General features: G+C 36.1%; 1 protein-coding gene across 1 annotated transcript; it reads right to left on the bottom strand.

Annotated features, from left to right (window-relative positions):
- Window positions 1–364: 364 nt before the first annotated feature.
- Window positions 365–10,581, bottom strand: LOC106741935. Its single transcript, XM_014614386.1, has 6 exons — window positions 10,361–10,581; window positions 8,676–8,706; window positions 5,778–5,921; window positions 3,648–3,767; window positions 1,574–1,705; window positions 365–1,005 (listed from the first exon to the last, which is right to left on the bottom strand). Exons 1-6 carry the CDS (start codon window positions 10,361–10,363, stop codon window positions 977–979), a joined length of 459 nt encoding a protein of 152 aa, XP_014469872.1. The 5' UTR covers window positions 10,364–10,581; the 3' UTR covers window positions 365–976.
- Between the last annotated feature and the right edge of the window lie 4,300 nt (window positions 10,582–14,881).

Genomic DNA, 14,881 nt, shown 5'->3' with positions numbered 1-14,881 from the left:
ACTGCAATCAGTAAACTTGCTAGTCTATGATTAGTGACTCTATTTTTTGAAGCATGTTATTCTACGTTATGTTTGCAACCATCAATATGTCAATTATAAACGAATCTCAAGTTTATTGTGATTATAATCGAATGTTGAATAAATAAAAAGTTTAGCTCGTAACTCACGCACATTATTAATTTTCCTTTTCTCCATAATCAAAAATTCGAACTCTAATTTAATTGAATATTCACATATAAATTATGTGTAAATATTAACAATAAATAGAATAAATTTAATATATAATAAATATAATAAGTTTAATATATGAGAGAAAGAGAGAGAGAGAGAGAGAGAGAGAGGAAAAAAGAGAACTAAATTTACATAATAATAATAAAATTATTTATACGTGATATTTTGCCTACGGACATGGAAATTGTGTGTTGAGAGTTGTTATTAAAATCCGAAGTATTTTTATATCTAAAAACGACAAATAGAGGGAGAGAGAGAGAGAGAGAGAGAGAGAATAAAAAAATGTAAACGTTCTTACGAAAACTGAACGCAAAGAGCTGAAAAGAAGATTAGCCCCACAATGTTACTATGTCTTAATGTATTGAAGAAAAATGTTTAATATTACCAAGTAACTCTAGACATGAGACTTTTATCTTGTTTTATTAATAACAATAAATATACTGTCAATGAAAATACTCCGAGGCATCATGTAAGTATATGAAACAAAATAAAGCTCGTCTCTTTATAAATAAATGTATAATGATAGATGTATAAAAGCAAAGAAAATATATATATTGAATTGATATTCGTGGCAGAGGAATTTGCTTCTAGAAATTGATCGTAATGTGGAAATATCTCTGTGCGAATAAATTTGTTGTGTATTGATTCCTCATAAACACGCGAATGATTAGCTTCAGGGCGTAACGTGGCATGCGCACAAGTGTCTTTGGATCCGGAAGCAATTCACCCCTTTCATGCTTAGTAATTATTCTCCAGTCATCATCTCCATGAATTCTGGAAAAGAGAAAAAATACGACATGAGTTCGTAGAAAGAACGACAAAGAATTTTTTGTTTGATTATTATGTTGAATACATATGGTAGTCTCTTGCATTGTGTTCGTTTTTATTTTAAATCATAAATTAGAAATTTAAATACTAGACTGTATCACTGCGTTGAATTTTAGTGTGAAAATAAAAAAAATTATTACATAGATCGTCTGTGAGAAATAACAAAGTTGTCTAACATTCTAATACTTATAAGTATCACGTGAAATTCGTAAGAAGGCGGAACGGACGCGTGATCTTGATAAATCGCCGCGATTTGTTAAATAAGAATATTAAAATAGACGGTCGCGAGATCAGTGGCATCCTCGATCTGCCAACTCGCCTGCGTATAAATAACTGCTCAGCTCTTGGGGTCAGTTTGGTATATTTGAATCGTGAAATGAAAAGAAAAGAAAACTATACACGCAGTGAATCGCAGATTTAGGGGAAGCACACGTGTCTCTCTTCGCTGATTAAATTACAATACTATCGATGTGTCTTCTTGAGAGAAGGAAAAACGAAAGCGTTAAAAACGTACCGTCAAAGTCGACTGTACCAGAGCCATCGGAATCGATTTCCTCGATCATCATGTCCAATTCTTCGTTCGTCAACTGATCGTCCAATTCCCTTAGAATTTCGCGCAAGCATGTCGTTGGGATGTAGCCGTTACCTATTAAAGTAAAGTTTATCAAGCTGTCGACCCAGTTTACCCTATAAAAGGGTAATATTCCTAGGATATCACATGAATATTATTCAATATTAAAATAATATTCTAAGAATGTTATGTAATATTTTTCAATATTATAGGAATGTTCTATTAATGTTGTGTCTACAATATGTCCACTTCATATTCCTAGCATATTATAAAAATGTTCTTAGAATGTTAAAAAAAGAACAAAATAATAATAATATAAAAAATATATAAATAAAAAAAATATATATATATATATATATTTGTGTGTATAATTTTTTTCGTATGAAACGTATTTTTATACAAAATTATTTTGACTTTATTTATATAATAAAACAATTGGCACTGCAATACATTTAAGATAAAAAACCCTATATATATATATATATATATAGTTGAATATTTGAAAAATATATAATATTAAATAATATTACACGCTTATAGGGTACAGGTTCGCACCACCCGCGAGAATTTCCGACATGACGCGCCATTGATCGATATCGCCATATCGTTTCTTTATAATTAACATCCAAGAAATTATTTCGACATGTGATACTCTGCTATTCTTTTCGTTTAAACGATAATAAAATTTATCCTCTCAGCATTACGTGGCCGCAATGTTATTTATCTTCGCGGTGCCAACGGTTATTAAAACACATACACCTTCGCTACACCCTCGACATAATTCGTAATTCATGAAAGATGTGTTACGACATTCTTGGCTTTCGGCCGCCACGTGAGACTGCTCTTGGGAATCTCCGCGTAGCCGACTTATTTTTACGTACGCGAACGTATATCGAACTAATGCGAACTTAATGCGCTTGTTTATAAACGTATTCCGAGCTACCTTTGTCATGCCTCCCGTGAAACCGACTTTATATTCGTTAATTAAAACAAACCATTAGTATCTGTATGCATCGCGTGTTTATAACAATCAACTGCGAAAAAGCATGTGCGAAAATAAAACCAGGTTCTGGATCAAAACTAAAATGTTTAAAATATTAATCATCTAATGTATCAAGTAAAGATTTAGAAGATCCTTTTCTATTTATCATCCCTATTCATGGTTCCTCATGATTCTATTTTTATTTTAGTTCTAACTTTTTATTTTGATTTACTTGGAAATAAAACCTCTCGATGTAAAAGATTTTACAGGATTAATTATTTACTTATATATATAAACAGGAAAATTCTACTTTACGCACATAAAGAAAAATTATAAATTTATAATAATAGAATATAAAAATAATAATATAATAATTATATATAAAATATTATATATATAACTTATACGCGGATAAACTGACCAGTAGCAACAATGTGTTGATAAAATACTGTGGAATCAGAAGATGTAAATAATCTGATATCGAATAGAATTATAAAAGAACAATAAACAAAGCAGTTCAAGTGGCAAAGTCGAAATACGTAACTAAACAAATATCATGTAATTATGTCTATATATAAAATGATGCACACAAATCATATATCATAATACCGACCTTATATTGCGTTTAAATGATGCTACAAATATAGGAAAGTAATTGCAAGAACTCAAAGAAAGGCAGGAGAAGCTGCATATCTGCATATCTTATAGGATTTATCAGATATATAATAAGAATTTAGCAGATTATTTTTGTATCTACAAGGACGGAAAAGAGGAACTGCTCTAATTGGACATAAGCATTAAAATTAATTAACGTTAATAAACAAGGACAATGAATATTATTATTAAAAATATTATTAATATGAATATTATTAATGATATTATATGAAATGTTGCATTAGCCAGCTGCCTACGATAGGCAAGTGTAGTTAATCTAAAGGATTGATTGTCAGTTGCATCTTAACTGAAAATCTCAGATTATATAAACTAATCAATGAATCTTTTTTCCCCCTTTGACAAACCGCTCACAGATCTTACCTTCCTTGTCGTAGAGCCTGAAAGCTTCCCGAAGTTCCTTTTCCAGAGCTTCCGCGTCCTCCTCAACGATGAATTTCGCCGCCAGCGTGACGAACTCATCAAACTCAAGCTGTCCGGATTCTATATAAGCGAAGAATTGTGTAAGTCCGCGCGGAATTCTGTTCAACGGATTCTATAAATAGCCTTTCTCGAAACGCGTTACGGTAAATTAAATTGTGCGACATTTGACAACAACTCGTAGAGACCAATAGCGTAGCAATGTCTGTAAACACTTTAGAAATAGATCAGTAAACAAGTAATTGTTACATAGTCATTAATATTCTTGAAATAAACGTAACAATGCGTCTCGCCGCACCTATCTATATTGCTCACAGTCGCGAGAAGTGAAAGCCGCGTGTTTTAGCTCGCGTATTTGTCGCCGCGATATTTTCGCATTTGAAACATTACACGCGCAGAAAGGTTTATAGACCGCAAATGCGGCTAAAGTTGTAGCTCCGCGAAAGATATGAGAGAGACGAACTTGTGAAAATGTGTATAAATAGAATGTTAAGATATACAAATAAGAAATAATCTTACAAATTATATCAGATATAATAGAGCAGTATCATTCTCTCTATATCTCCTCGCTTTGATATATATGATGTACGCAAAGAAGAGAAGGGCAGGGGGCATTTGCCAACTCCTAAATTTTGACTAAGGAAAACAATTAAATTATAAAAATTATAAAAGTAAAAATTTCACTGATACATTATAATCTAAATTCTATCGAAAGTTGCAATACATGTTCTATAATTAAAAACTAACTGCAAAATATCAGAAATGCTTTATGAAATCAATTAAAATTTCTTAATTTCATCATCAGACATTTCTTGACCCAACCGTGCACAATGAACGCCACTAAAAGGTTTTTTAGAATGTTGCAAATAGCTAAACCCCGTCAACAATGATGGAAAATCGACTCAGTAGACAGAGCGTATGAAAAATGCCGGAACCCCTTAATATTTCGGAAAATAAGCACTTTCGAAAAAATGTTGCATACAAAAGTTGTAGGGTTTTAAGTGGCACATTAGATAGCAATATTAATGTGGTCTTGGATAGAATTAGAAATTAGAATAGGCCAGTAACAGCCAAACACGGTGGTTAAATGCCATTATATTTTTAATTAGTAAGGCGTTCCGTCCGGCAAATGAAGAAATTAGATTGCCGGCTGAGGCAGTGTTTTTCGCAACATTCGAGGGAATCAATTAAGATGCATTCATTAATTAATTTCATAGTGGGTATTTAGGGAAGGCATTTTCAATACTAAAAAAAGAAAAAGAATTGTGATACAGAATTAGTTCGACGTGAAAGGGAGATTTCCCCGTGTATATTGACGCGACGAGGTAAAGGGAACAAGGCGAGATGAAGCCTTCCGAAAATCGGCTGGAAAATGCATTGCTTGTCGAGCTTTATTTTAAGGACCGTCTACATTGGAAATAGTAACACTGCGGAGTAAGAGAGTTTTTTCCAGTGGAATAAAGTGTAACATCGGAAATAAGTGAAACAGATCATTCTACTTCCTACTGCCTTACTACTAGCCGATACTCTACTCCTTATTTATTACTGCTTATTTCCAATGTAGACAGTCCTTTAGGGTAATGCTAATGCCGGCGGTAACTTTCAAGTTTTACAATTCGAAAAGTGCTTTATGAAAAATAACTTAGTGTGTTGAAAAACTCTTGAGGTTAGCTAGAAGAATATGCAATACAAAGTAAAGATTTCCATTAGAAAATTTCCAAGTAATTTTTATGTGATCTTACAAACGCTATTCAAGGTCATACTGGTAATATTGCTATCTAATGCGCCACTTAAAATCCTATAATTTTTGTATGTAACATTTTTTCGAAAATACTCTTCCGACACTTTTCGTATACCCTGTATAGGCTAAAAGTGTACAGAAAAATGGTGCTCGCGAAAAGAAAGAGGCTGGAAGTATAAGTATTAGTATATTAGTAAGATAAAAAATTTATTAGTAAGATCCGTAAAGAATGACTTTAATATAAATGTGTTAATTAGTTTAGTAAAAATTAATTTTTGTCCCCATCCCCTTTGACTGAAACCTTAGTTACGTCCTTGGTATATAATACTTACTATCGGCGTCAACTTCATCGATAAGTTCATCTAAGATCTTCTTGTTAAACGGCTGACCCATTAACCGAAGGATATCGGCTACCATCTCGGTGGGAATGCTACCTTTCTTATCCCTATCAAAGCTGTCGAAAGCTTTGCGCAGTACTGCAAGAGATAAATTCTGTTTACTTGTAGTCAAAGCGCGCCTCATTAATGCGCCTTATCTGGGCAATCCAGACTAATATTAACAGCCATTACTTGAAACTTTTGTCTCAGGTAAGATATTTAGATTTGAATTTAGCGTTAGATGTGAATTCTTCAACTGCATTTTTAAATCACAATTACAAATGTATAATGTTGCACGTATTATATAATTGAAAAATGATAAATCCAAAGGTAATTATAAATTCAGATTTGAGCAGATCTCACGTGAAACAAGTTTCAAATAATAACTATTAATACGAACTTCGATTTCGCTAAACCCAAGCAATATATCACCTCTTTGTACGCAAAGAAGCACAACCTCAATCGAAGTGAGATTTTTCACGGAAGATACGGCAAGATAAAGCGAAAAACTGACCGTGTCCTCTTTTAGAGCGGGTTTCATTAATAATGAGTCAAGCGGCTAAAGACTTTTTCTGAGGCGATATTTTAGACTGAACCACCCGTTCGTTAACACGACACGGCTGGCGCTGAACTTATTATTTGGCTCGACACAACAAATTGATTTTTAACCAACGTGATATGTGCAAGTTAAAATACCACTGGCGTGTTCCTGGGCCTTAGGAAATATTTTCATTCTTTCCCGAAACGCTTTACTGCGCTTTTTGCACTTTATATTAATTAAAGTTCAGGCATCAAATATCAAGTGTCGCTCACTGCTGCGAAGAAACGATACTCGACATAGCCTTCTCCGCGAAAACGTTGATTTAGAAAAGCTAATTCACAGAGTATCCCACGCAACGCGTTTCGAAACCATGCCAAATGGATGCAATGAATCAAATTGAAAAATATGACCGAAGTAATTTTTCGAACTACTACATACAATTTCAAGTTGTTAAGGAAAATGGACGAACCAGCGCACGCACAAAGCGGACCATACGAAAGTCGAAGCGATTGATCAAGCGCTGGTTGAGCGCTGAGCACACATGTATACGGGACGCAACATGGGAGCCATCCTTTTCCCTTTCTTCACCGGATGCTGCAAGAGTCTGGTTTCTGATATCACTGCTAAGAGGCAGTCGCGGAAGCGGCCAGCCATTTTCTCAGCCAGCCGCGTCGAGTCGTACAATCTGCCTGTACTGGTTAGCCTGCCCGTTTACGTGATAGTTTGAAAAATGCCTCCGGCCATATTTCTTAGCTCGATCTATACATTTTGCATAGTTTCGGATGCATAGCATGAAACAATATAACGCCATAGTTACGAGATATACTTATTGTTACTCTATAAAAACAAGAAATACCACTCTCTCGTATGATGAAGAGAACGCGCGTCGTTTAATTTTACAACGTCCGACCGAACTTGAACTATACTTAGTAAACTTAGATTCAACGTATTCGAAATTCGAGGGAATTTCGAATGAAAGACACCGGTATACTGTTACAAGTTTGTTCTGGCTCGAGACTAATTTCTTTTGCTTATTGATACAATCTTGATATATAAAATTACTCAATTGGCAGGCGATTTATCGCGCACGAAAGATGCGGAGAGATCGCACGCGCGCGTGCGAATATTAATAAATGTCTAATTTAATAGCACAAAGATCAACTTAGAGAGAATGTCACGTGATCGCTACTTTATTTGGTTTTGCATGTTGCAACAAGGATCACCTTGGCCTAAAGCCGCGAAACGGAATCGTGCATCGCGTCTGTCAATTCCGCTCAGTCATTACCAATCGAAAGAAAAATTTATACGTCGGTATTATATTTTTGGTCTCGGAGAATCGTTCGAGCTATATTCTTATTGCGGAGCACTCGAGCCGCTCTACTGCGTTGCGGAAGAGCTTGATTCATGAGGGTCATTTCAAACAGTCCGTTTTAAAATCTCTTAGAACCGAGCGACGATGACCATAGACGATCCGTCCGCAAACAGCTGGAATCACGCGCTGTCGCGAAATTACGAGCGTTTATTTTCCTGGCTTTTTGCTAGAGAGAGAGAGAGAGAGAGAGAGCAAGACGTTCTCCTTCTCTCTTCCTCTCCTTTTACTTTTACTTTTTTTTCTTTTTTCACCTATTTTTATCAATTCGATATATTCGTTGAATCGATCGTCGTATAACGCGAGATACAAAGCCGTTTCCCTTGCTGAGGCCGCTACGAAGAAGCTATACATAGACGCACTCTCGGCGCAGCTGCCTCCGATCGAATTAAAGCGTAAATAAACTTGGGTAAAGACGGTGAAAGCAATGAAAATTTATCCGGGCTACGATACGATCGATGTACGCCTATACGTTCCGATATAAAGGATTTTCTACTTTTAGTCTTCCGATAACTGTTCCAATAAATTCTTCTCTCTCTCTCTCTCTCTCTCTCTCTCTCTCTCCCCCCATTTCTCCTTCTCATAAACTTCTCCTTGATATTTTTCCTACGCAACTCAGCTGAAGTATCTTTGTCAGTTTATTTTCTCACTTTTGTATCAGTATATTTTTTTTCATTTTCTTTTCTTACAAATTGTATGTTACAAATTTGCAAGCTTCCATTCGGACACGTATGTCTTAATTTTATAATCTTTTGTTGCGGTGTCATGAAAAAATTATGCGAAGTGAATATTCGATAAAATCGTGACGACAGAGTTACTTCGCGTATAAGATGATCAATAATATTTTTCAATCTTGTGATTTTGATCGATAATACATTTAGGATTATTATAGAGACTTTATTAGATACTGGCAAGTCTTTACGAATAATTGAAAGTTACGTACCGGCAATTTGTTCCGGCGGCAGCTCGTCAGCCTGTAAGCATCACGAAAGGCAATGATAAAGATGCGGATCGTGTTCCCGTTCAACAAATATACGCAGAGTTGTGAAAGTTACTTTTGAAAAGTAACTCGTTATCATTATTGTTATTTAAGAAGTAAACGAATCGATATTTTTTCATCGAGTTTGTTTCATTGAATTGACGACCTTTTTTTAGGATTTGCTTTTACTTGTTTCATATATATATATATATATATCATACGTGTGCAAAATAACAATAAAAGTAACGGTTATATTCGTTACCGGTATTAATGAAAAATGTAATGTAAATCGTTACCAATTCGTTACTGAAAAAAGTAACTTTAATGACATTGTAAGTAACGCGTTACTTTCCAACCCTGAGTATGCGCACATACAAACTATATGTTCGTCGATATGTTCATATAGAAAATGAGCAAAGACTTTCGTATGTTGCATTTTTATTATAGTCAGTATTATGTACTAATTGTTAAAGAAATTTTAAGAGAAAATTCATCCAATTAAGAGCTGGTAGTTATGTTTGAGAAAGAATGCTCGTGCCTTGTTAAAATTTTCCCACAACAAGTTCAACTTCCAGAGAATCGTCTAGTTTATTTTTTTCTTCATAAAATCGCCCGTAGAAATCCGAAATATTTTATCGCGAGAGAAAACGATCCAGATGCGTGTCGGAGCTAATTATATCTTTTCGGATCCCCAGTAGTCCGCACACATGCAGTTCCGAATGTGTTATATTTAAGATGAAGTAATTGGAACTTTTTGATAAGGAAACAATCGTTTCACGATTCCTGTTTAATGATATATCCGTCGCCAACTTAGCAATAACTTGAAATGTTTTCTCCTCAAAAAATCTTTGAGTCTCTCTCAAATTCTGGAAGTCCCAATTACCCCGGTCGATCTTACCGATAATAATTTATGAATCAAAGTGGTCTCCTTCGAACCGCCGCTTTAAACGTCATTGACTCTGAGCAATCACGTAGCGATCACGAAGAGGATTGGTCGATCGATTGTTTCATATCACACGAATAATTCGCGCGAACCGGCGGAAGTGAATTCATTCTCAAAGACGTCCAACGTTTAAAGAGGCAGTCGAATCTTTACTTTCTCCCTTTTTTTCTTTATCATTCGTCGTCTAAGAAACAGTCACGTATTTCCAGAATCTCTCGTTCATGATCACCGAAATAACTCTCTTAACCGGAAGCGGCCGATCAGTTGCTCCGATGAAATTAGTTAAATTGCACTCTCACTTCGATGGCAGATTTGAGGCTCGACTCGAGGCATTTACACCGCGTCAATCAGATACATGTTAATTGTTACTGAATCACGATGCGTAAAAAATAATACATAAAGAAAACACAAAGGCGAGCCTTAGAATGAATTAAAGAAGACAAGAACGACGGTTAAATTTTTGATTTTTCTCTTTCTACATTAGCCAGAGAGAAAGAAAGAAGAAAACAAAGAAAAAGAGAGAGTGAAAAAAACAAATGGAGAGAGAGAGAGAGAGAGAGAGAGAGAGAGAGAGAGAGAGAAAATGTGAGAAATAGACTGAGCACGGTTAAAAAAATACAACAAATAAATAGAGTACAAGATAGACAGTAGGAAAACGTGTGTGTTTACCAGGGCGACGACTTACGATATCATCAATAGAACATACCATGATGGTGGCACGCAAATTCGACTGTTTTTTTTATATTTTTAATAAAAATATACTAATTGGAACACCGAGAGATACGGTGTTCTACTACTGTACGGCGCAAATTAACGAATGCCGCACGGACTTGCGTCTCGTTGTGAGTGAGGGAAAAACGAGGCACGAGAAACAGGACCCGCGCAAAAAGCTTTGCTGCCGATTACGCACTGCCACGAGGACGATGCGACGCCGCGGTAATATTCGAATGGGACGATATAGCGGTTTGCGTGCCGGGCCGCACCCCGCAAGCTCCAGCCAATCGTCAAGGCTCGCCTCTTCAGCGGGCCTTAAAGCTTTCGGGAAGGCGCTTGTTGCGCTATTTCTGGGATAAGCGAACGGCTGTAGCAGCGCCGGTCGCAACTGTAGAGGCGCGTCGGCTCGCCCGCGGGATCTGCTAACGGTGGTGAAAGACGCACCAAGAGTGGACCTCCTCTCTCTCTCTCTCTCTCTCTCTCTGGCTATTATTCGAATTAAATTATTTTTAACCTCGGGGATGCGCGAGCTCTCGTGTAAGAGCGAGCGAAACCGAACGATATTTCATCCGTTAAAACCGAATTCAACCACGAGGTGATGAAAAACGTTCGAAACGGAGGAGAAAGCGGGGTATTTGCGAAACTTCACTTGAGACAAGATTGTTACTTTCCGATGATTGGATGTGTATCGTGTTAAGATGTGGGTGAGAAAAGGAAACCGACTATACAAGTTGGACAAGAGCTCGCGATTGGGACACACGAGAGCGCGAAAGTTTGGAAACACTCGATAGAAATGCTCTCTTATGCGCGCGGCGTCTAATAATATTTCCTCCAAGCTCACAGGATTAAGGATATTTCAAAGTAGAAGGTCGTTAGGTGCATATTACGTATACAACGCACATACATCGGCACGAGCCGAGAGTGCGTAGCATGTGATATATCGATTTAATTGAAGTAAACACCTCTGTTCATTTGTAATGCCTCGTATTTGCAGCCAAGACGCATTTATTAGCGAACTTTAGTGCGAAGTTCAACGATTTGGGAGAGATTCGACGTCTAAGGTCTCGTGAGAAGTTATATTTGCACAAAATTTTGATCATTATTATCACCACAAGTATTCGTATGAAGCGAGTAATAAAAATAATTCATAGCCTTCATGAAACATGATTACACTTAAAAATAGAACGAGACATAATCTCATGTAAAATTCATTTATGAAAAATGATTGAGTGTAATCCTGTATATAATGCGGAACAACGATAAAATCGTTTAATTGACGGATCACTGCCATGGAATCGCGGCTATTCGAGACGAGAACGAGCGAAATATTCTAACGAGTTTTTATTAGACCTCTCATATCGTACGATTACGAGTGTTCTCGCGCAAAACATAGCGTTATACTGCAGCGGTACGAAAATAGAGAATGAAAATCCCGTGGCTAGAGTAAGCGACAGTAAAACGTCGGAACGTATGGTGCACCGGACAAATCGATGTCAGACTCACTACTTGGAATTGAGACAAAAATCTTTGTAACAATAGAAGCAAGTGCGACTCTGACAATTAAACCAAGGAATAATCGCCGAGCGTTAAAATTTTTCTGCACAGAAGGGAAAAATTGCGTCAAAGTAAGATCCTCTGATCGTCCAAGAACTGCGCCGCGAAATATTAATTAATATATTGCTCTGATTTCGAAAAAGAGTGATTTTTTTCTTTCACATAGGATACTCATATATGTAGTGTCAGTGTTCCCTTTTTTCCTCTTTTCCAAATCATGAATTTCAGACGTAGTTACACGTTTTCTTTTTAATATAATAATGTATAATTATATCTTACAAAGAAACGATGAATTATCTTTATTACTCATATCGCGCACTGACAATAATTGAAGTAATTGAACAATTGGATAATAATTGAAAGTATCGAGTTGTCCGCTAAGTCCGTGTGGATTTTCAAGCAAAATTCGAATGAAAGATTTTTTTAATTAAAAATAATTTTAATCTATAATATATGCGCCGTTCTGTTGTATAATAGTCCTCTATCTTTCGAATAATTTCATTATTCCTCTCCTGTAGAAATCCTGAATTTTTTCGGCGAAGAAGTCCGAATAGTTTTTGATGCGTTCCAAAGAAACAAAGCTTATACCATTAAGAGAATTCTACAAAGACCGGAATAAGTAGTAATCGGAAGATGCTACGTCGGGTGAATATGATGGATGAAATAAAACATCTGAGCCAAATTCTAACAATTTTTGCCGGGTCTGTAAAGAATGCCTAACGTTGTCGTGATGAGAAACGACACTCTTCCGATTGATTAATTCCGAACATTTCTTGTCGATTTCTGCCTTTAATTCGTCCAGTTGCGAACAGTATTTGTTCGAATTGATGGATTGCTTGTTTGATAGCAGTTTATAATGCACGATTCCCTTCCAATCTCACCAAATGGAGAGCATGACTTTCTTCGGATGCAAACCAGGCTTTGACGAAATTAATAATGATTCATCTCGCTTGTTCCACGATCTCTTTCTTTATGTTTTTATAAATGATCCATTTCTCGTCACCTGTTACAATTCGTTTAAAAAATGGATCAAACATATATAATGGCGTTTTCGTTGCGTTTATAACATATCGCAGATGGAAATGCGATCCACGAGATTTTTTTCAGTCAAATTGTGCGGCAGCTAAACATCAAGTTTTTTACCATTGAAAATTTGCTTAGATGTTCCGAAGCAGTTGTTTTGTAAACTTTTCACCTCGCTACGATTTCCCGAGTTGTTATTTGTCGGTCAGAAGCGATTAAAGCCGTTATTTGGTCGACATCCGTAGTGACCAACCGACTAGAGCGAGAAGCATCTTCGATATTCATTTCTCCTGAATGAAATTTGGCAAACCATTTCTGACATATGCGTTCGCTTACAGCCGCCGCAAACAGCACATTTCTTGTTTCGAGTTGCGTCGCGTTTTTGCCCTTACGGAAATAAAAAAGCAATAATCCCGGTCTGCAATAGGTGCTTCAAACTCTAAGCCTTAAGAAATCGACATCAATCACAGTCGACTATTTTCCTCATATTCTACAATGATTGGTCAATTTCTTAAAACTTAGACTTTAAATTCTTATTGTAGACCCTTTTTTATGCGCCGAAAAAACATGTTATTTCTTTCCATTTTGAAGCTGATGCTAAAATAAATACCTTTATTTGATCACAACAACTATTATCATAAAATACGCACCGAAACATCATTTATATGAAAACATATACGCATTTGACACGCATTGCACTAACCTAACCTTCTAAAATTTACATTTGAATGCCATCTACTGAAAAATCCGCACGGACTTTCCGAACAACCCAATAATATGTCGAAAATCAGATTTAATTAAGATAAACACCTCTGTTCGTTTGTAATATTTTATATTTGTAGCTAAAGTGCATCGATCAGAAATCAAATGTTCAAGAACTGAAATGCAAAGTATGTTAGTAAAATTCAAGAGACACTTGAAGTGTCCTTAAAGAGGCTCATGACCCGGGAAAAAATGATTATATATGATAATTTATAATTATATAAAATCATATATGAATTTTACTTATGTATGTGGTTACGTATATGATCATATATTCATAAGAAATCAGTACGAAAAAAAATGATGTTATGTCATTAAATTAAATGTCGATATCATGCTGTCAGAAGTAGCTAGAAGCATTTATTTCGATTGTATTTGCATATAATTTGTAAACAACAGTATTTTTTCGTTATAGACATATATGATTATATATATAGTCATATATGGACAAATTTCATATATAGTCTTTTTCTTCGCGGGAAATTATTCATGCAAAATTGGAAGACCATATTACGTCGAGATTTATTAAATACTTTTTACATCCCTCACGGATTTGTCGAATCACTGACGATCTAATCCGCGTCATAGCAAACAAGAAACTTCGCGTCGCATTTCATTTTTCGCAGAAAAAGTGTGCTCGCTTTTGCCGCGCACCTAACAGAGAAAAACTACAAGAATATGACAAAATTATCGGTTTGCTATTGAAGAACAATCATTTTTCTTGTAGCTGTTTCCGTACGACCAGCGCTTGCTGCGTATCACGCGCATCTGCAAACTTGTGTCTTCTCTATCTTTTTTGTTATCCTGAAAATCGACAAATTCCTTTCGATCTGCGATATTTTTCAGAGAAAGCGAGCGTCGCAGTTCCACTGTACATCCGCAGTTGGAAGAAGGTAGTTGATAGTTACCCCCGGTAAATCTCTTAATAAAAACACACACGGGCAGGATATATAGTTCCTCGTGTTTTGACTCACGTGCTCTCGTGAGCTCGCAAACGTGTATTTTCGCCAACGTCTGCCAGATAGATTTCCGGACATTTGACACGATTAGAATGACGGATGAGACGCGAAGGCCCGCGTAGGATACTTGCCAATAGAAAAGCTCGGCTCTCGGACAGTGCTCTGTGTGGCAAACAATAAACAACTGTCGTATACGTGTCGATTTCTTCTACAGG

This window comes from Dinoponera quadriceps, unplaced genomic scaffold (assembly GCF_001313825.1).
Source record: "Dinoponera quadriceps isolate SergipeBrazil2010 unplaced genomic scaffold, ASM131382v1 scaffold458, whole genome shotgun sequence".
NCBI lineage: Eukaryota > Metazoa > Arthropoda > Insecta > Hymenoptera > Formicidae > Dinoponera > Dinoponera quadriceps.
This window is presented reverse-complemented; position numbering and strand designations above follow the sequence as displayed.